This window comes from Myotis brandtii, unplaced genomic scaffold, assembly GCF_000412655.1.
Source record: "Myotis brandtii unplaced genomic scaffold, ASM41265v1 scaffold216, whole genome shotgun sequence".
Classification (NCBI taxonomy): domain Eukaryota; kingdom Metazoa; phylum Chordata; class Mammalia; order Chiroptera; family Vespertilionidae; genus Myotis; species Myotis brandtii.
Window position 1 is genome coordinate 4,387,159 of NW_005358092.1, and position 22,718 is coordinate 4,409,876.

General features: G+C 49.0%; 1 protein-coding gene across 3 annotated transcripts in view; it reads left to right on the forward strand.

Moving 5' to 3' along the window:
* SLC6A13 (solute carrier family 6 (neurotransmitter transporter), member 13) overlaps positions 1-22,499 on the forward strand; it is a 49,701-nt gene extending 27,202 nt beyond the window's left edge. For all 3 annotated transcript variants that reach the window (XM_005865945.2, XM_005865947.2, XM_014539466.1), the window contains 12 exons: positions 2,014-2,154; positions 5,328-5,412; positions 6,302-6,434; positions 7,507-7,641; positions 15,466-15,569; positions 16,436-16,560; positions 18,451-18,563; positions 19,105-19,242; positions 19,991-20,093; positions 20,525-20,625; positions 21,556-21,726; positions 22,047-22,499. In XM_005865945.2, coding sequence (XP_005866007.1) covers positions 2,014-2,154; positions 5,328-5,412; positions 6,302-6,434; positions 7,507-7,641; positions 15,466-15,569; positions 16,436-16,560; positions 18,451-18,563; positions 19,105-19,242; positions 19,991-20,093; positions 20,525-20,625; positions 21,556-21,726; positions 22,047-22,169 — 1,472 coding nt within the window. In that variant the 3' untranslated portion in view covers positions 22,170-22,499. The remainder of the gene's footprint in view (positions 1-2,013; positions 2,155-5,327; positions 5,413-6,301; positions 6,435-7,506; positions 7,642-15,465; positions 15,570-16,435; positions 16,561-18,450; positions 18,564-19,104; positions 19,243-19,990; positions 20,094-20,524; positions 20,626-21,555; positions 21,727-22,046) is intronic.
* Positions 22,500-22,718: the final 219 nt, after the last annotated feature.

The following is a 22,718-nucleotide window of genomic DNA, read 5'->3' on the forward strand; positions in this document are numbered from 1 at the left end:
GGAAGAGATTAACCAAAGATCTTATATGCATACTAGAAGCCTGGTGCACAGATTCGTGCACCAGTGGGGTCCCTCGGCCTGGCCTGTGGGGATCAGGCTGGGTCCCTCAGCCTGGCCTGTGCCCTCTCCCAATCCAGGACCCCTCAGGGGATGTCGGACTGCTGGTTTCTGCCTGGTCCCCGCAGGCCAGGCAGAGGGACCCCACCGGTGCAGGAATCCATGCACTAGGCCTCTAATGTTGCATAACTATAGAACAATATCACAAACTGGAAATTGACATTGGTACTATCCACAGACCTTATTCAGATTTCACCAGTTTTCCTTGCACTCATTTGTATAATTCTCTGTAATTTTATCACTCTGGCGTAAAGCTTTGTGTAACCGCCACCACAATCAAGATACAGAACTGTTCTATTGCCACAAAGATCTGTTGTGCTCCTCCTCTATAGTCACATTACCCCACCTGCCCCGCCCCCAACCTCAAGCAACCACTAATTTGCTCTCACTAATTTGAGAATGTTGTATAGATGGAAACATACAAAATATAACCTCTTGAGATTGGCTTTTTCACTCAGCATGATGCCCTTGAGATTCATCTAGCTTGTTCTTTTATCAATAGTTCATTCTTTTTCATTGTTGAGTAGTATTCCATGGTATGGATATATCACAATTTAACCATTCACCCATTGAAGAATATTTGGATTGTTTCCAGTTTGGGGGGGTGGGTATTTATTTTTGTCTACATAGAGTTTACATATCTATTAACATGGAATACACACAGTTTATAGCTCTGTTTTATAGTCAGTTTATTTTCTATTTTATATACAACATTTAATGATTCTATAAACTTCCAGCAAGTAGATATATTAAAATTTACTTAACAGTTCTTTGTTTTGGGCCCTTTCTTATTTTCAATTACTTATAAAATTGTTAAGTTCTGCTATCATGTGTATTTGTTGACATAGATTTCTCCCACCCCCTTTTCGGGGAATTATTTCTTTGACATAAATTTGCAGGATTAGGATCACTGGATCAAATGGATGATCAAACTGATGTCTCTTAATCTGGCTTATTAAATTGTCCTGTGGAAGTGTTATACTGATTTACAGTGTGGATAGACATGAGCAAGCATCTTTCCCCTCCATTTTTAATAACTCTGAATTATGTGTGATTCCCAAACTCCTCCACATATTGGAACCACCTGGGGACCTTCAAAACATCCTGTACCACACCCCCAGATTATGATTTAATTTGTCTGGGGTCTGGTCCAGGCTTTGGAATTTTTAAAGTATCTCCAGGTAATTCTAATATGCAGACAAGTTTGGAAATTATTGAGCTATATCATTTGTAAAAAATTTCACCCGGGCTGTAGTTGCAGAATGGTACCTCAGTCTTTTTTGATTTTGCACACCTGCAATTATTAGGGAGGATCTATTTGTACTTTCTCCTATGAAAATTATCTGTTCCTGCTCTTAACAGATGCTTTTATATTTCAGAAATATATCAGACTAATTCTGGGGAACATTAACTATTGGAATCTTGGAGTTAGTCTACACATTTACAAAATAACCTTGACTTGGTGAACTTTCAGAACCTAATAGAGATGTCAGTGCACAGGAAGCCAAGGCAGGGCAGCAGAGTTGGGAGAAAGGTCCCCTTCAGACCAGGGCTGTTGGCGTGAGCAGCACACTCCTGCCTACTGGGGCGGGAGAGGAGAGCTGGGAGCCACGGCTCCAGCACTACTTCTTCTTCTTCTTTTTTGTTTTTGTTTTGTTTTGTTTCTTTATTGATTAAGGTATTACATATGTGTCCTTATCCCCCCTTTGTACCCCCTCCCACTCCCATTCATGCCCTCACCCCCCTGGTGTCTGTGTCCATTGGTTATGCTTATATCCAGCACTTGTTGTTTTAGGACACTGACAGTGGAGCCCAAACCCTCTGCTAAGCAGCGGTGGGCAGTGTGTGAGAAATCTGTCCACTGTCCCTGGCTCAATTCTGCCCCTTTCCCTCCAGGCATTGGCTATGCCTCCCAGATGATCCTCATCCTCCTCAATGCCTACTACATTATTGTCCTGGCCTGGGCCCTCTTCTACCTCTTTAGCAGCTTCACCATCGATCTTCCCTGGGGAAGCTGCCGCCATGAGTGGAATACAGGTAAGGTCATCTCCGAATCCATTTCCTCCAGCTGCTCTGCCACATGAACCAGGAGTGAGACGGTCCCTTTATTCCAGGCAATCCAATTCCCAGCCATAATTTGGGACTCACTAGAAATCTGGGAAGTGATATCAAAGATAAGAGTGAGATTTCACCAGCATCAGAGGCCAAATGTATTCAATTAATGTATTATGAATTCATGTATTCAAATGGAACTATCTATGTAGTTTAGCTACTAGTATTTATTTATTCCAGTTTGAAATATTGTTAGTTTGGTATCTGTATATATTGTTTGCACATTTTCTTGTTTCTCATGCCTTCTCTCTGATACTGTTTTAGGTCTTTCCAACTCGCAATTCACCTGGCTTTAACCAGGGAAGGAGCTGTTTTGTATGTCATCAATATAATTTATAATAGCAATTAATTTTCTCTTGTGCCTGCAAGACTACAAGAGCCACCTGTGGCATTAGAACTACTAAGTCTAATGAATTGAAAGTAATAAAAACTTAAAAATACCTAGGATAGTGCTATCCAAAAGAACTTTGTGAGGAGGTACTGTCTGGAATGGTAGCCAGCATGTGATTATCGAGTACTTGAAATGTGGCTCATGTGTGTGAAGAACTGAATTTTTAAAATGTTTATTTAACTTTAATCATTTAAATGTAAAGAGCCACCTGTGGCTAGGGGCTGCCCTTTGGCTAGCGCAGATGAAGAGCTTACTGGACGTGTCCCGTTTGGGTCTCAGCATCTCGTCTTGCACTCATTGCCCGGATACCTCTCAGGGCCTGTCAGTGAGGCCCTAGCTGTGCTCCTATTAATTTTTCTGGTTCAGATACATTACTCAGCTCTGAACTGGAGTTTGAATCAGTTACTGGCCAGGGAGGTGCATTTCTGCAATGGTTAGCATCGTGTTCAAGGCCCCTCTTGCCCTCAAACCTTATGCTCCCTTTTCAGGTATTCCCTGGCCGAGCTCTGCCACCCCCTCCATTCCACTAATTTTGAGTGAAAAGTGAAATCTTGGAGGTACTTCCCCTGCCACCCTCAGGTGCATTAGGTTCTTGGCAGTACCTGCACTGACCCCTGGCCCTGCTGTGGCTCCTACATGCTTTTCATCTGTTTGTTGGTCTGGTTTTCCCAAAGGTCAGCAAGAGCTTAAAGGCAGAAAAGATGTCTTTATCTCTATGGCCTTTGTGCCTATCACAGTGCTGGCTACATTACAAGCACTAAAATATTTGTTGAATGAATCAAGTTTTAAAAATATGTTATATTCTAATATTTTCTTTATGTGATATATTTTCCCTCCCTCCCTCCTTCCCTCCCTCCCTCCTTCCCTCCCTCCCTCTCTTACCTTCCTTCCTGCCTTCTTTCCTTCCTCCCTTCCATCTATGTGCACTGAAATACCCTTGACAACCAGCTTGTCAGATGGTGACTTTATCCAGATCTCAGTGGAGTTCCTCTTGTAAAATTGTGTGACTCGTTGGTGGCCTAGGACTTTTGCTTTAGGTCTGCCTTTAGTTTGATTGGGGGTGGGGTCTCTCTGAGACAATTCTGAGGCAAATGCAACACCCAAGTCTCTTGCTCCCCGACATTTTGGACATTTCTCCTAGTGAGTCTGGTTTTACTCTGAGCCGGGCATCTTGAATAGTGCAGGACGGCCTGTCCTGCCGCGGTGAAATGCTTGGTGTGCTGAAGCTTCGAGGAAAGTGACATGTCTAGTGAAAACAGTGCCAACTGGCATTGCCATCCAACAGATATTATTGAGCTCCAACTCTGTTCTAAGAACCGAGGATGTGGTAACATGTAAAAAAGAAGGTCCCTGCCTGCATGGAATTGTCATCCTAGTGACAGGAGACAGACAGACCATACACAAAATAAATGAGAAATAATAGTTATCATGTGAGAAGGCCTGTGGAGAAAAATAAAACAGGGAGGAGGTTTTGGGAATTTTAGGGGTGGGGGTGTAATTTTAAATGGGTCATCAGTGAAGACTTTACGGAGAAGATGACAGGAGTAATGCTCCAAGGAGGATGGGGAGTGAGCCACTGAGACAACAGGAGACAGACACGAGGTTTGCAGGACTCCTAGTCAAAGGCCCTGGGGCACCAGTGCCAATAGCACCCAGGGAGCAACCGGGGTGGTGTAGCTGGGGCAGGTGAGTAGCAGCAGTGGGAGGTGAGGCCAGAGGTGATGGATAGATTAAATAGGGCCTTGGAGGTGAGTATAGGGGTTTTGGCTTTTTTCTCTGAGTGGGATAGGAAACCTGTTGGAGAGTTTTGAACTGGGGCGTGACGTAAAACGTGACTTACATTTTAACAGTGTCACTCTGACTGCTGTATGGAGATTTGATTAGGGAGGCAAGAGTACAGGCTGGAGTGGGGAGGCATGAGATGGTGGTGACCTGCGGCAGGGTGGTGGCAGTGGTGATAATGAGAAAGGTCAGATTCTAGGTATTTTGAAGATAGAACATACACAGCTCACTGGGCTGGATTCTAGCCCTCAGTCACTTACAAGCTAAGACAGGCCATTTCCAAGCAGGCTCCCTTTCTTCATGTGTACGATGGGGAAAACACTATCTGTCTTAATATTTCTGAAGATTACTGTACTAATAAAATAGAAAAAATACTGTCGACATGCTTTGTGAAACTCCAAAATCATGGACAAATAACTAAGAGCTACTGCTTATTGAGCACTTTACAGTCATGTTTTCATTTGAGTCCCTGTCGGTCCTACAAAGGGATGTTCTCATGTCATTTGGGAGATGAGGGATGAGAGGCTTGGAGAGAGGGCCAGGGTTCCAGCCAGAGCTTTCCTGCACCTGTCTCCCTGCTCTTTAGCGACTTGGGTGCGTAACGTCCCTAGAAGCCTTCTTAGTATTCTTCAAAGGTTGTGACTTTACACACAACACTTACCTGGGAATGTTTGTGTACTTTGAAGTGTGTCTTTCCTGATGCCACCTGATCACGCTTTAGTAAGAATATGCACCCAAACATTTAGAAACTGACAAGTAAAAGCATGTGGGAGAGGGTGGCGTGGGCTTGTCGAGGTTACGTGTTTAAGGATGTTTTGTATGGACAAGGTCAGCCCAGTTCCTTCCAGATACTTCACTTCCATTCTCCTGAAATTTCACCACAAATGATTTTTCTCTTGCTTCCTTCCCTGGGACCCATGAGTAGAACACTGTGTGGAGTTCCAGAGGACCAATGGCTCCCTGAATGTGACCTCTGAGAATGCCACCTCTCCTGTCATCGAGTTCTGGGAGTAAGTGAAGCCCGTTTTTTATCCCCCACTGTGGGCTGTGTGTTTGGAAGAAGGCCACAGGGATGGGCTCAGCCAGTAGTGCAGCGGTTCTCAACCTGTGGGTCGCGACCCCTTTGGGGGTCGAATGACCCTTTCACAGGGGTCGCCTAAGACCATCGGAAAACACATATATAATTACATATTGTTTTTGTGATTGATCACTATTCCTTAATTATGTTCAATTTGTAACAATGAAATTGGGGGTCACCACAATATGAGGAACTGTATTAAAGGGTCGCGGCATTAGGAAGGTTGAGAACCACTGCTAGTGACTCCCAATGGACGACAAGGCAAGATTTTCTATATCCTTCATTGGTGGCCCTGTCACATCAGCGGCTTTTTTCTGTTGTGTACATATTTGTGGTTAGTGCAGAACAGGTTTCAAAGATGAGAATTTTGCAGCTCTCCTGACTTTCCTCTCCCACGTGTCCACCCCCCTGTTAGCTAGTGCACACCCACGTGTGTCCACACCCCTAACTACCCTCCTCTCTTCAGCTGCATGTGCATTGTCTCTTATCTTCCCTTCCCCAATACTGACATTCATCTAGGGCATGATTCCTCATATCAAAACATCCTATAACCCTGGTTGAGAAAATGTGTTTGCACCTCCTTCTCTAGGTTAAATTGGTACTCAGCCTCCCAGAGCAAACTTACCTGGGAGCAGTTTATATTTGCCTCACTTTCTATCTACCCCCATCTCTGGGCAAAGGAGAGCCTCATGGATTCAGGTGACAAGAGCTGACAAGCCTTTGGACAAGAGCTGGGAGCATGGCTCCACTGCCTGAGATGCAAGGGCCACGAAATGGAGGCTGGCAGCAAAGTGGAGCCTGGCTCAACCTTCTCTCCCCAGGAGGCGGGTCCTGAAGATCTCTGATGGCATCCAGCACCTGGGGGCCCTGCGCTGGGAACTAGCCATATGCCTCTTGCTTGCCTGGGTCATCTGCTACTTCTGCATCTGGAAGGGGGTCAAGTCCACGGGCAAGGTCCGTGTTAGGGAGCTCCTGGCCCTCCCATCCCAGGACTCCCTGCCTTCACTGGGGGTTCAGTTACCCAAGAGTTTCCTAAGTTGTAGCTTAGTCAGGGATGGGAGGGAATGACCCAACCAAGATTTGTATGTCTTGCTCTTTGAATCTTTGCCTCTCCTGAGTTCAATCTCAAATCCCTCTGCTCTTTGGGGAAATTAAATGGAAGAGAGAGAGGGTGGGTGCGTGGGGAAGGATACTTCCAGAAGAATTTGACCTTGGAATATACCACATATGCGGGCATCTTGCAAATAGAACATAGTTCATGGCTCCCTAGCTCAACATTTCTTTGGAAAAGGAATTCCATTAAGATCATTAGTCTCAACATGATTCCAAATCAACCTGAGAAGCTGGGGGGACTCTTTGCCCTAGGGCAGGGGTCCTCAAACTTTTTAAACAGGGGGGCCCTTCACTGTCCCTCAGACCGTTGGAGGGCCGGACTATAGTTTAAAAAAAAACTATGAACAAATTCCTATGCACACTGCACATATCTTATTTTGAAGTAAAAAAACAAAACGGGAACAAATACAATATTTGTATTTGCATGTGGCCCACAGGCTGTAGTTTGAGGACCCCTGCCCTAGGGGGTGTAGGAATTGGAAGGGCATTCTGAGTTCTCCAGACTCCTGCCTTGGAGGCCTCTGACAAGGCATTCTTCCTAATCTGGTTGCACTAAGCTTGTAAGCTCTGTGAGGACAGGGATCATGTGTTACAGATCTTTTCATACCTGACATCCCTCGACATAATTCCAACATGCCTGTTGGGAGAACGCCTAAATTCACTTAGGCACTCAACAAATATTTATTGGGTATGTGTTGAGGGAGGGTGAGTGCTTTAGGCAGGAGGGGGGAAAGGAGAGGTTTGGGCTCACAGGTAGGGGAGGTGGAACTGAGGTGAGAGGGTAGGAGCAGATGGGGAACTCCTCTGACCTCTTCTGTAGCGGGGGAGCTCCTGCCTCCAGTCTCACTGCTGGGTCTCCAGCCCCCTCTCTCCTACTCACAGGTTTCTTATCTCTCATCTGCCCCTTGGCCAGGTGGTGTACTTCACAGCCACATTTCCTTACCTCATGCTGGTGGTCCTGTTAATTCGAGGGGTGACACTGCCTGGGGCAGCCCAAGGGATTCAGTTTTACCTGTATCCAAACCTCACACGTCTGTGGGATCCCCAGGTAAGAAGCCACAGACAAGGGCTGTCCTGTGGCTCTGGAGGTGCTGGAGCTACAGACCTTCCCTGTGCTCTGTGGGCCAGCCCTGCTCCTGGCCCAACCCTAAAGCATCCACCATGGGCCAGAAGATCGCAGGCATCTGTTGGCAGCTGAGTGTGGTCCCCCTCCCTGGCTCACAGCTGCCAGGGAAGCCAGGGGGGGCCTGAGGCCTGAGTAATATTTCTCAGGAGTGGCAAATATGTCACTTACAGCCTTTGCTCACGGGCTGGACCCTATCGACCCCCATCCCCTTTGTGCACTTTTCCCCTTGGCCATCTTATTTCACACCTAGCTTCTTCTCTGCTTCCTAACCCTCCATCAGCCCCCTCTGGCTCCCTCCCTCTGTCACAAGGCCCATTCCCAGCTGGGCGGGTGTTGAGTTTCCTGTCAGTCATCTTCTCTGCTTCCTAACCCTCCACCAGCCCCCTCTGACTCCTTCCCTCTGTCACAAGGCCCATCTCTAGGCCCAGTTCCCAGCTGGGCGGGTGTTGAGTTTCCTGTCAGTCATCAAGAGGCCCCGCCCCTGCCCTCCCCTCAGCCAGTTTCCTCCGGGCCCTCACAGGGAGGGGGCGGTGCTGCTTGCTGACCGGAGGGGTTTGTAAAGCGGGGCCTGAAGTAAGAAGCAGCTACCTCTGGCGGGTTTCTTATCTCCTGTTTGACTGCCATTTGTGGAGGGCGGGGTGTGGGGCTGCTCCCCGAGAACCCTGAGATGTGCTACCAGCTCGGTGCCTGCCTTCCCCCGGGAGCATGCGCACAAGTTTGACAGCCTCCCTCCGTGCTGGAGGCTCTCTGCCCAAGACAGGGACCCTGAGGATGAACAAGTGGGTGGCGGTTCAAACATTTTAAATAGCGAGGCACCAGCACAGTCACTGAAATTGCTGGGAGGGAGCAAGAGAAAAGGAGTGGCACTCGCGTCCACAGTCCCTCCGGGCGACGCAGTTCACGCAGAGGCAGTGGCTCCCCCTTGCGCGGAATTTGGGGTGATACAGAAGCTCAGTTATCCCCAGTCTCCCAGCCGCCTGGCAGAGTTATGAGTTCTTCCATCCTGAATCCTACCAGGGCTCCGCAGTCAGGAACATCCCCATGGAGTCGAGTAGCCTCGCGCCCTGGGTATTTCTCCATGGTCTGCTGGTGGGACATGAGCTCCTCCTCCGCCTCTCCCACGTCTTAGTCACAACAGCGCTACAGATGGCTGCTGCGTCACATCCAGTGGGGCGCAGGGTTGCAGTCGGCTTTAGCCACAAACTGTAGAGTCATGGCCATTGGAGCTGAAAGGGCTCCAGAAGTCATGCAGTGCAAACTCCTCGTTGCACAGATGAGCAAACGGGGCCCAAGGTCACACAGCAAGCGGCAGGCCAAACAAAGTGCACTTTTATTTTGTGACTCATAAGCCCTATGGCTTATCTGGAACCAAAGGGCTGTGATGGAGAGGAGGCAGCAGGCAGGTCTGGGCAGCAGAGCGAGGGAGCCATTGAGGTTCTGGAGCAGCTGAGCCACAAATCCCACCTTTGTTTGGAGGTCAGGCTGGGAAGGAGGGAACATGTTCAGGCCAGGAGACAGGCAGGTGGGCTGAGGGAGAAAAAGGAGAGAGGGTCCAGTATTTCTGGAACTGATTTATGGCTTCTGTGATCAGTGCCTTGTTTGTCCTGATCAGCGATTTACCGCTAAACACTGTTGAGTGCTTACAGTGTCTCTGGCATTAAGAGGTTTACATGCATTATTTCAGCTAATCCTCACGGCAGGTCAGTGAGGTACCCTTATTTTATAGATAAGGAAATGAAGGCCCGAAGAGCTTAAAGAATTTTCTGTCCTTGCACCTGCACCTGGAATCCAGGTCTGAATGATAAAAATTCCACATACTTTATAATCTCTAGAAGGCAAAGTCCCCATTTGTGTATATATATATCTATATCTTCCAGCAAACATAAAGAAGGTGGACCAGGTAGCTTTAAACGCTGAGAGTTAATAAGGCCATCATTCTGTGTCTGGGTTACTGGAGGGAATAAGACCTCTTTTAAATCCACTCTCCAGGATACCATCTTTCCACCCCCAGCCAGCACAGGCTGTGCAGGAAGCATGAAGTTTCAAGGGCCTGGCTTGGCCCTGAGCTTTCGAGCTGCCTGCCTTGTTAGCTGCCTGGTCCTGGCCCCATGCTGAAGTGAGGCCCTTGTTGTCTGCGAGCAGAGCAACCCCTGCAGGGTGGATGCCCTGCCAGAGCACTAATTGAATGTAGTTGGCACCCCCCAGGAAGTGTGATAATTCCAACTGGCATTTGCCTGGCACTTGAGAAAGGTACAAATTCCTGCTAGCCAACACAAAGACCAAAGACATCTCTCCGGTGAGCACTCGGCGTGGGAGTGGGGAGCCAGGCAGGGACAGTGCTGGGTCATCTGGCTCCCTCTTTTCCTGCCAGGCTTTGTGTGCAGGGGGGTTGCTGCCTGTCCCGGTGCTCCCCAGGGCTTGTCTCCGTCCCATGAGGAACGGCCGCTGGTGCAGTGTGTGCTTTATCCGGGCACTTGTTTCTTTCCTTTTGTCGGTCCTACTGTCCTCTGTTAAGGGCAGGGTAAGGGCATGGGCTGGGGGGTAGGGTGTCCAAAGAGCCTTTGTTGAACCTTTTAAATCTCTGCTAAATGATTCTAATGAAGGATTTATTTAGGGAGGAGATTGGAACCATTGAGTTTTAAAAATTGATATCGTACATTGAAATCTATGGGACCTCATATACACCTGAAACAAATATAATAATGTTTGTCAACTTAATTGAAAAAAAAATATATTTTTTTAAAATTAAGACTTATGAATTGGGTGTCATCCCATCTAGTAAACAGAAGGGTGGCCCAAGAAGTTGTACAAACTGGAAGGTTTTTGTGGGCAGACACTGGGCGGGGTGGAGAAGCTATTAGCAGAAGAAAAGAGGGTTGTTTCTGGCAGGGTCACCTTTGCGTAGGAAGGGGTAGTTGGGGTCTCTAGAGGGCAGATGACTCTAAACCAGACTGGCTGAAGGTCACATTCCTGGGAGGAGCTGAAAACTGCAATTACATTTTGGCTCTTTGTGGAGTGGGAGGTGGGGCAGGGGACACCACCTTGTTTCTTTTTCTTAACCATTGGGAAAAGAGAAGGAAACCTGCTCAAAGGATGCAGCCCGCTCACATTCCTATTGTTAACTGGCTCTCCCAACCCCATGGCCTTGATGACAGGGTTTTGAACCAAGTAACTTGTTCCTCCAGGCTAATGAGAACCCTATCCAAGGACAAATGATCCACGGGATGGATAATGACCGGAGGGGAAATCTTCTGGCCTCCAGTCTCCTGCAGATACTTCCCACTGCCTGAACCCATGGAGACAGAAAGGAGGCGAGGGAGTCCATTGGTACAATCGGACAGGGCAGCCTTCCCTGGCACAACAGCAGGAAAAGGGTGGAGAGCAGATACGGAGGCGCAAATAGAAGACAGGTGAAGTTGTTTCTAAGAGGCAGTTATGTGGAAGCAGAGTCATTAATATGTGTTTAGAAGACAGACAACAAGTAACTATCTTCGTTCACTGACATTATAGGCATCCCAAACACCCACTGCTGAGTTCTTTAGAGACCCTGTGAGAACACATTTACCCTCCAGTTCTCTCTCTGCAAGCACAACCTATTTCCAAGAAAGTCCTCTTGTGTTTCTTCAATAAAGTACCTTTATGATTTTTCACTTTAATAAGAAAAGCAACAAGCAAAACCACTAACATTTTTTCTAATTTTTATTGATTTCAGAGAGAAAGGGAGAGGGAGAGATAGAAACATCAATGATCAGAGAGAATCATTGATCAGCTGCCTCCTGCACACCCCCTACTAAGGATTGAGCCCGCCACCCGAGCATGTGCCTTTGACTGGAATTGAACCCAGGACCCTCCAGTCTGCAGGCCCATGCGCTATCCACTGAGCCAAACCAGCTAGGGCCAAAACCACTATTAAAGAGAAAACCACAGGCTCAAAATGGTGTCACTTGTGCTAAAATCCCATGATACCAAACCTAGATTAAATATCTATTTGCAGTTTCAAACTCTCTTAGAAACATAATCTTGATCAACCTGGCTGGGATTTTCTGGTCAAGACCAATGAGGTAATTTCTATAGAAGAAAGAGGCAATCTGCCAGGTAAAAACCTTTCACCAAAAAAGACATCCTGGCCCATTTCTTTTGCTGACTGATTCCTTCCCTGCCCTTCTTCCTATGGGAACCTTTTATTTTGTACAAGCCCATCAGAGTGCCCTTTTAGTTGCTACGGTGATTCATGAATCACTGCCTGATTCATGAATTGCTTAGTAATTGCTAATAAATCCAGGGGACCTCATCATCACTGAAAGGTGGTTGCTTTTTAAAAATATGCAGCCCAACAACAAACCAGCAATAGCTGACATCTCGATTATGTGTTTACTATTTGCCAGGCACTTCACTGAGTGTGTGATTCAGTGGAATCGTCCCACTAACCCTGGGAGTTAGGTGTTAGCCCCCCTTTACAGAGGAAGACACCAAAGCTTAGAAACCTGAAGAAATATGTTCCAAATCACCAAACTAGCATGTGCGGGAGCTTGGGTTTTACACCAAGTAGTTTTTTGGAGTCTGCTGTATTAATCACCATGATATTCATTTTCCTAAGAATAGTAATTATTTGAGTTTTAGTGGCTATTTTTTTATTATTCCAGAAGGTGGGATAGGGAACTCATATTTATCTTAGGCATTTTACATACATTATTTAATTTATTATTATTGCCATTTTCCCGATGAGAAAAGTAAGGTTCAGAGAGGTTAAGTGACTTGCCTAAGATCATACAGCTAGTAGTTAATAGAGTTAGTAAATTATCCCAGCTCATTTTGACTCCAAAACCCAGGCTTTTTCCATTACACACTATTGCCTTCCTAAAAATAGTAAGTATAAAATCCTTGGGGTTGGACTCCAAGTTGAAAACATCTTTTCTGTACCTCCCAGAGCTCACTCTCTCTTCCTTGGTGCCCCCAGAGAACTCGTTTCTGCCCACACTCCCCCAAGGGTCTCTCACACTTGTTTCATTCTTGGTTAGACTCCTGCCCCAGCCAAAGACACATTGGAGCTTTGTTCCAGAAACCAGGGCTCCTGGCACAGGCGGGGAGTGGGCCGCCTGCAGTGGGAACAGAACAGCTTGCTCTGCTGGTTCCTTCAGCCCTTCTTCTGACCCCATTCCTTCCTCCTATCCCAGCAGGCTTGTCAGGCAGCAGCTGTGCGGAGAGCTGGGCTTGCCAAGCTCCCAGCGAGGGGGCCTTAGTCAGAGGCGTCACATCTGACCTCGCACTCTGAACGCGCAGCCCCCTGCCGCATTCTCCTCTGTTCTCAGTAACCTCTCCTCCCAACTCGGTCTTAGTCTGTCCCCCTCAGGGCGAGGTAAACTGCCAAGTCACAATTTTTCTTCCCAAGCCCAAGTTTACAAAACTTTATAAGCACAGGATTTGCACCCCTGCCAGCACGTGGGCAGCCACAGACATCTCTGTGGGCACCCGGCAGTTTTCCTAGCAACGTGTGGGTCCCCCTCACCCTGTGGCTGCGAGGCACACGGAGCAAACCTCCTAGGCCGGATGGCCTGTTATGAAAGATCACCTGATCTCATGACAGAGGGAGCCCCCGGCAGAGAGGCATCGCTCCCCACCCCGCATCTCTGACCCCGGGTAAATCCATGCTGTAAAGCTCAGTGCTGCTCATAACCCACTGAGTGAGCAAGAGGGAGGCAGGACAGGGTGACCTTCAGACCAGAGGTCAGTGAGTTTTCCTGAGTTGACCACCTTACAGTATCTGGGGGGCAGAGTTTTAGAAGAAAAAATGATTTAAAACATCTCCTCAGCCCCTGCTGGGTGGCTCAGTTGGTTGGAGCGTTGTCCTGTACACCAAAATGTTGCGGGTTCATTCCAGGTCAGAGGATATACCCAGGTTTTGGGTTTGATCCGGGTTGGGAGCGTATAGGACACACTGATCAATGTTTCTATCTTCTCTCTCTCTCTCTCTCTCTCTCTCTCTCTCTCCCTTCCTCTCTAAAATCAATAAACATATCCTCATGTGAGGATTAAAACAAACAAAAATCTCAAACGTTTGTCATCAAACTGAATTTTGTAAACACTCCATCCTTGTGTGCAGGTTCTTTCTTTTCATTCTTACCCTAACCCTTCTTTTGCTTTAGAAGTAAATCCTGATGAGCCCTCTCCTTCCCATTATAACTTCTCTCATGTTCAAAAAAGTCCCCCGGTGTTTCCACCCTCCATACTATTCCTTGGTAGCGGCCCTTCTGGATCCGCCTCTGAGCCCTGTTCCTTGGTGGCAGCTTCTGCCTCACAGAATTCCTTGGGGATGGGAGCCACAGTGAGCAGGGGGAGAGGAGGCTAGATATTCCCCCCTTGCCTTCACCACCTTTCCCTGCTCTTTTCCCACTCCTGCAGAAACGGAAACAACAAGAGGAGTGAGTGCCAGGATGCATGTCTGACGCCAGCCTGGGGGCTGTAGGGCAGGGATTTCCACATCTGACTGCTCAGTAGGATCACCCAGGAAGCTTTGGACACGATACAGATTTCTGGGTTCTCCTTTAGCCCTAGAGACTCAGCGTCTCCACTGGGGGTGCTGGTTGAGGAATCAATGTAATTCTGATGTAGTCAGCTTGCCAGCGGGTCCCTGGGACCCACTATCATGCCGAACAAAATGGCACTTTGGTGGGTGGGTGTGACGAGAGAGAGAGAGAGAGAGAGAGAGAGAGAGAGAGAGAGAGAAGCGGAGGCTGAGGCTGGTGGCGATGTTAGGGACGCAGGGAGGACAGGTAAGGGCCGTAGGAGCTTTGGACAGAATGAAGCTGCGGCTTGGGTGTGTGGGGGCATTGGGAACCTGATACAGTGAAAGGAAATTGGGCAGGTGTGTGGGGGCTACTGGGGTAGAGCCAGACAACAGTCAAGAAACTGGAACACAGAGATGTTGGGACAACTATTGGCATCCAGAGGTTGGTATTCCCTTGTAGAGCTCACATCCTCCGAAGGCAGGAGGCACCTGGGAGGATCTGTTGCCCCAGGACCCCACCTCCTGCCAATCTGCAGGGCTGCCTGGTCCTGTTTGCCTTGATGTGCTTTCTCTTTGGGATGTTATTCTAGCTGTTAGACCTAAATCATAACACGCGCAGGCTGGGCCAGCAGCTGAGACAACAGTGACAACAACATACCCTGTGTTAGCTGGAGAGCTCTTTCCCCCCCAAGGAGAACAAAGCCCTTTGCAGATGCATTTCTGTTCATCCTCTTGACTTTCTGGTGAGCTGAGGATTACTCTTCCTGCTTTTCAGACCGAGGGTTTGGGGGCACGAGGGGAAAAGCTTCATCCCATGTAGCAGTGATATTACGGACCATTAGCTCAGAGATCCTGTCTCTGGTCACACCTCCAGGAGAGCCCAGGACAGGAGATGGCGGAGGCAGAACCAGGGCTTTGTTTCTTTGATAGAAACCTGGTGCCAGGCCTCGCTTAGTTCCAGGGCACCCTCCCACTCGCTCACCCTCTCCACCATGGTCCTTCCGTCTTCTTCGAATGCCTAAGGCCGATGCCATTATGGTAGCGCTCGAGAAACCCCATCTAGGGGCTCAGGAAGTAGAGCCCATTGGGGTCGCAGGGTCGCAGTGGGGCCTGCACAGGCTGAGGACAGGATTCTCGTCATCCCTAGCCAGTGCCTGGCTCAGCCATGGTCCGTGTGCTCCCACGGAGCCCAGATGCCCTGGTTCCCTGGGGTGCAGCTTTCTTGCCTTTTCCCTGTGTAGGTGTGGATGGACGCGGGCACCCAGATCTTCTTCTCCTTCGCCATCTGTGTAGGGTGCCTGACAGCCCTGAGCAGCTACAACAAGTACCACAACAACTGCTACAGGTGACTGGGGAGTGGGCCTGAGCCACAAACCCACATCCCACTGTGCCTCCGGCCGTGCTGGGTCAGGGGTGATTTCATGGATTCGCCCACCCCCACCCTTCACCCCACTTTCCAATACTCCAGGGCTACCAGTTGCTGAAAGGGGCCAACTGCAGCCTAGGCAAACGGTTGGCGGGAGAGCGCAGCGGGGCCCAGCCTGGGCCCCGGCTAATGTAGAGGTCATGGGGCTCAGGGTGCCAGCGAGCCTGAGGAGTAAGTAGTCATGCCATGCAGTGGGGCCTCCGTCTGTCCTGCTGTGTTCGGGAGCCCTGGCAAACATGGATTCCTTACCCACCCTCCTTCACCCCTGCCCCAGCTAGTGTCCCCTCCTCGTGGTTCCCTTTTCATACCTGGTTCATATCAGAGAATTTAAGTCAATTTTAATATCAGCCCCAAATAGCATAAAATTTCAGAGTCAGATTTAGGTGACTAAGAACCATTGGTTGCTTGGGACTACCCAGGCCTGCGTCCTGGGCGTTAGCACGGCGCACTGAATTGTGTCAGTGATGGTGTCCCAAAGGTGTGGTGACAATGTGTCGGGGAGGGGAGGCTGTGTGGCAGTTTGTAATTTTTCCATTAATATTTTACTTCCTCAGAGCCTCATTCTTTTGGGATGACCTTGCTTTATGCCAAGTCTAAGCCAGTGGGGTTGGGGGATCAGCATGGTTCCTGGAATGATCATCGTCATTCCGCCAGGCAGCCCCTCTGGCCTGTCTGCTGGGAGGGCCCGAGCTCCCCTGGGGCTCCCACTGCTGGACCGCAGGCCTGAGGCACTGCAGCTCTGTCTGACCTACCCGTCCCGTCCACCCCCAACATCTCGCCCACAGGGACTGCATGGCCCTCTGCTTCCTCAACAGTGGCACCAGCTTTGTGGCTGGGTTTGCCATCTTCTCCATCCTGGGCTTCATGTCCCAAGAGCAGGGGGTGCCCATCTCCGAGGTGGCCGAGTCAGGTGAGTGCTGGGGAGGCCTGAGGCTGTGGATTCTGTGAGCTTTGAACCTTCGCCAACTGGGTTCCAGAGGCTTTTCTACTGTCGCCTTCACGTAGGTGAGCTCTGGTCACCTTTCAGTGGGTGTCTCCCAGGAAGTCCTGGGGGAGGACTTAAAAACAGCAATTACAGCTTCAAGGGTTAATGGGTATAGAGTGAACATTTTCTTCCCACTCCAATGTTATCAGGCCACTAGTGTTATCAGGTTCATGTTTGTCCCTACAGAAATAGCTTAGGCGTATGAGAAAAGCACATCCCCATATATACATGCACACGCATTCACACATAGGGACATATTGCTATTGCTACTTTTCACCCCCTTTTTAAAAATGAATTGATAACACACTATATACACCGTTCTTCACCTTGACTTGTTCACTTTAAAACCCCAGAGGTAAGTTTATGATGGCTCATAGAGTGTCTTCCTTTTTCAAGTGAATGCTTTCCCACTACGCAGTCTTCTTGTTGCTTCTTTTAGATAAAATCAAGGAATGGTCTCCTATCTGGGTAAGCTCTAAATGTTTCTTTTGCTCTTCCCATATTCTTGAAGACCATCCACTTATACTCTGTAGCAAGACAATTTTTTTTTATCATAGCATTCACAAGCACACCCTTGTCATACATAGTGCCAAGCACTGGGGCAACTACATCACTGACTCTTACTAAAAGTGATAATATTTTGCCCTGGCCAGTGTGGTTCAGTTGGTTGGGCATCATTCCATGCACCAAAAGGTTGTCGGTTTGATTCCAGTAACACATCTTTTTAAAAAAGTGATAACATTTCACTTTTATTAAGCACTTACTATATGCCAGGCACTGTGCAAAGCATCCTGCCTGTGCCATGCGGTGGGAAGCTGGGAGGCAGGTGCTAGTACTGTCCCCCTGCTCACCAATGTGGGGAGTGGGGCTTCAAGAGGTAAAGGACTGTTGAAGGTCACAGGTTCACACCCTTTTGTTTTTCAAAGGAAGCTTCCTAAGGATGAATCCAAGTGCTGGCATGTGACTCTGTTCCTGCTATTTAAGCCAGCTGAGAGCAACACTAATTTATTTGAGAGAGTGAATGTCAGTGGTATTCTGGAAATAATGCCAGTTCACTGCTTGTAGGGTGACAGAAAAGGCCCAGGGAAGAGGGGGCCAACTGGTGGCCCCAGGTGCAGTCTAGTCTTGGGGGAATTCTCTTTGGAACCATCTCCTCTATAGAAAGAACACAGCAATTGCCTTAGTTGATGGGGGAACATGAGGGCTCCAGGTCTCATCAGACCCTGCCGCTCCCTCATTTTAACCATACAGCCTGCCTAGTTCCTGAGTTCTTCTACAACCTCTGGTTTGGGGCAATAGATCTGGATGATTTGGGATAGAACTTACAGAAATGCAAGTGATATACCCCTTTCTATTTTCCAAGACCCTTTATACACACAGCCTCTAGGTCAGTGATGGCGAACCTATGACACGCGAACTCATTTTTTTGGTTGATTTTTCTTTGTTAAATGGCATTTAAATATACAAAATAAATATCAAAAATATAAATCTTTGTTTTACTATGGTTGCAAATATCAAGAAATTTCTATATGTGAGATGGCATCAGAGTTAAGTTAGGGTTTTTCAAAATGCTGACACACCGATCTCAAAGGTTCGCCATCACTGCTCTAGGTTCGATTCCTGCCAATGAGAATACAATGAGTGGTGCCTTGAAAATTTGGGGACCAGGTAGAGGTTTGGGTGGTTTCTCCTGGGTGAGGATGGTGGTGGTGATAGTAACTTTGGGGTGAAGTTTCCTCTGGCTCCAGATATTCTATGGTGCCACACTGAAGCTGGCCCAGGCACTGGGTTCTGTTCCTCTGCTTCCTGCTGCAGGCCCTGGCCTGGCTTTCATCGCCTACCCCCGGGCTGTGGTGATGCTGCCCTTTTCTCCTCTCTGGGCCTGCTGCTTCTTCTTCATGATCATCCTCCTGGGACTGGATAGCCAGGTATCAAGAGGCAGCTACTCAGAGGCTGAGAGATGAATCGGTGTGGGTGGGCTGGGCCAGGGGGAGCAGAGGCATGCGTTTGAGCTTGATGCCATGATGGACCTTAAAACAGTTGGGGACTTGGTGAATGTCAGACATGGATGCCCTTCCAGGGACCAAGAGGAGCTTGAAGGGTATGTCTAGACCAGTGGTTCTCAACCTGTGGGTCGCGACCCCTTTGGGGGTCGAACGACCCTTTCACAGGGGTCGCCTAAGACCATCGGAAAACACATATATAATTACATATTGTTTTTGTGATTAATCACTATGCTTTAATTATGTTCAATTTGTAACAATGAAATTGGGGGTCAACACAACATGAGGAACTGTATTAAAGGGTCGCGGCATTAGGAAGGTTGAGAACCACTGGTCTAGATCTAACTATGCAAGGATTGCTCTGGAGACCTGAGTCAGGGAGCCTGGCTGGGCTGAGCCAGAGCTAGTTGATGGAGCTTATTTTGGGAGCTCTCTTTCCCTCCAATTTTTTTGCCCTGTCATCCAGTTTGTGTGCGTAGAGAGCCTGGTGACGGCGCTGGTGGACTTGTACCCCCGTGTGTTCCGCAAGAAGAACCGGAGGGAGGTCCTCATCCTTGGAGTGTCTGTCATCTCCTTCCTTGTTGGGCTGTTTATGGTCACAGAGGTGAGGCTCTGGGAGGCTTGAAGGTGGGGACAGGGCGAAGAGGTGGAGCAAAGGTGGACAACTGTCACCTGTTTGGTGGAGCAGGCTGCTGTGGTTTCAGGGCACGGGGATTCTCCTTTCCCAACCACAGGAAGCACAAAGTAGGCCAGTCCCTCCTCTGGCCTTTGGGCATTGACCACCTACTTCTGGGGAATGGGTGAGGGGTAATCTGGCTCCATGTTAAACTAAGAGGTGTGGAAAGGATAGTCTTGGATGAGGAAAAAATGCCTACCCAACAAGTTTTCATAATTTCCCAGGCGGCTGCACCAAGTTCTGGGGATAAACTTCAAAGGGAGAAAGGTCTCCCTGGGGATGGGTGGTATTCTGTGTGACGTCTCAAAGGAGAAGGAAGGCGATGGGGCTTGTCAGCCTGGTAATACCAATGCCAGCCCCTACCCTGATCTGTGCCAAAAAAAGTGCACATTATGTCTTGGACGTTTGGGTCAATCCCAAAATGTTCTTGGGGACAATCTAATAATAGCTGTCTTTTTCATCTCTCATCCGTCTAAAAACAATAATAAAAAATAATTATTGTTTCATACCTGCCTAGTGCCTTACAGCTTACAAACTACATTCTCTTTTAATATCTGTCTTCTGTGATCCCCACCAACTCTGTTCTGTGCCCTGAGGGTGTGAAGCTGGATGGCGAGGGGCTAAGTCTGTCTGTTTCCTCTGAATAAAGTTCTGTTTTTTATCTCCTCCCCGGCAGGGCGGTATGTACGTGTTTCAGCTCTTTGACAACTACGCAGCCAGTGGCATGTGCCTCCTGTTCGTGGCCATCTTTGAGTCCCTCTGTGTGGCTTGGGTCTATGGTGAGTGACTCTCCCTAACCCAGTACTCACCTCTACCCCAGCCAGGGCCCTTAGACAAAAGAGAGGTGCCCACTGCTCACACCCACCTTTTCTTTGGACCCCTCCTCTACCCAACCTCAAAAATCTCAAGAACCCTAAGTTGCTACCATTAGAAGGGCCCTCCAGAGGTTATCTTGCCTACCCTCCTGGTTATGGCTGCACCGAAACCGTTTCAGGTGGGCCCATATCCTGTCCTATCCAAACCTTTTCGGCCTGTAACAGCCTTAACCATCAGAAAGTTATTGCCTCTGAATCCCAGGGAAGAGCTTTCCTCCAGCAGGGATCTGTGAAGACAGCCATGATATCTCCTGTGCATCAGTCCTTGCCCATCTTGGTACTTTGGATGCTGAAGAATGTCCTTTCTCTCCCTTCTTTCCTTCTCTACATTGTAGGAGCTGGGCGCTTCTATGACAACATTGAAGATATGATTGGGTACAGGCCTTGGCCTCTTATCAAATATTGTTGGCTCTTCCTCACACCAGCTGTGTGCACAGTAAGATAACCTTCAGGGAGGGAAGCCAGAGGAAGGGATAGAGAGATGGTAGCAGGAGGCTAGGTAGGCTGTTAGTCCGAGAAGGGGCTTCTCTGTGGGCATCGAGAGTCATTTTAGATTTTCATCCATCCTCCTGTTGGATTTTAGACAATGACAGCAGAAGCATAAACTGAGGTCCAGAGCTGTCAGACTGTTTGACCAGCAACACAATGTGAGTGTAATGTTGCAGGCAGGATGGAAACCCAAGTGCATTGGGCCACTCATGATAATACTGAGAATCACAGCAATAATAATAGCAAAAGTTACAGAGCACGTACCTTGTGCTGGGCACAGAGTGCTTTATATATCTTAACCTATTTAATCCTCACAAGGACCCCACAAAGTAAGAATTGCTATTATATTTATTTGACAGAGAAACTGAAGCCAAAGGGGTTTAGCAATGTCCCCAAGCTAAAAAGTGGCTGAGGGCTAGGCTTCAAGCCCAGGTGCTGGGCTCCAGAGTCTGAGCCATGAACCACCTGCTTCCTCCGGTTTATCCATCTGAGTCAGCCACTCCCCAGCACGCACTATATTCAGGATCTAAGTGGGGCCTACCCTCTATCCTCGAGGTATGCAGAGCCTCACCAGATGGTGCAGGAGACTTAAACAATTGAAAGCACCAGTAGGAACACTGTCATGTCTTAATTGGGAATCAACCATGTTTAGAGGTGCCCATGGGCACAGGAGCCCTGGAGGGACAGGGTAGGTGCCCGGGAAACACCCACTGGGGGTATGTGGATTCTGAGCAGAGTGTGGATGGAGGCTGATTGGCCCAGATGAGCCTGGAGGAAAATCCAGGCTGGAGTGTGATCTCTGCCAGTTCCTCCAGGGGGCGCTGAGGGCACAGGGCCCCTGCTTCCCAGCCCCTTTCTCTTCTGATCTCACCCTCAGGCCACCTTCCTCTTCTCCTTGATCAAGTACACCCCGCTGACCTACAACAAGAAGTACACGTACCCCTGGTGGGGGGATGCCCTGGGCTGGCTCCTGGCTCTGTCCTCCATGGTCTGTATTCCTGCCTGGAGCTTCTACAAACTCAGCACCCTCAAGGGCTCCTTCAGAGAGGTAGGAAGTGAGTGGGGAGGAGGGCAGTCAGAGGGGGAGAAACCCTAGTGGATGATGATAGATGGCTGCCTGCCAGGGTAGACGCTGGTGCACTGGGGGCCGTGAGCCTGGTGTGGGGACCGGGGAGGGATGGAGTGAGTGCTTAAAAGTCTCAGAAAGAGACTGGATGCCTCCAATACACAGGCTGTGATTGTAGGGCGGCACCTGGAGGGCATGATTGTGTATGGGGAGCAGGCAGGCATTGGTGATGAGGGCAACTGGAGACCTGCTACCCCCTCCCCCACTCCACCTCAAGGCAGCCACCTCCACTCTCCTTCCAGAGAATTCACCAGCTCGTGTGCCCAGCTGAGGAACTGACCCAGCGGAACCAAGCAGGACCCTCTGCCCCTGCCACACCCAGGACATCACTTCTCAGACTCACAGAACTAGAGTCCCACTGCTAGGGGGCAGGCCCGTGGACAGTGCCTGTGGGCCTGGCTGTGGGGACAGCTGCAGAAGGGAGGGCAGGAGCAGTCCCTCTGTGCTTCTGTCTCCCACCTGGGGTAGATAAGACAAAGGGGCATTTTGGAATCCACCTTCTGAGCTGGGTGCCTCTCATTCCAACTTCCCTGCCCCAGGGGTGGCTAAGCAGGTGTGAGCTGCTAGTATCCACAGCATCCCCTTTGAGGTGGGCTGGGGAAGCTGGGTGAGGACTGGTGGGTGGGATGGGAGGTCTGTTTGGCTTCTGGGCCCTCTTACCCTTCATTCCATTAAATCCAAGTTCTTCCCACTGACCGCTAGGAGTTCTGCCTGGTTCCTGCCCCTCCGCCTTGCTCCCTTGACCCCTTCATCACTTTAAAGCTGTGGCTTTAGGAGACCCCCGTCTCCTTCCCTCGCTGAGTTCTTGTGGACCATGAGCAGAGGGGATTGCTGTGGGGAGAAGGGTGATGGGGCTGACTGAGGTCCTCCATCACCAGACACTCGGACCAGAGGGGGTGGTATCTGTCACACCT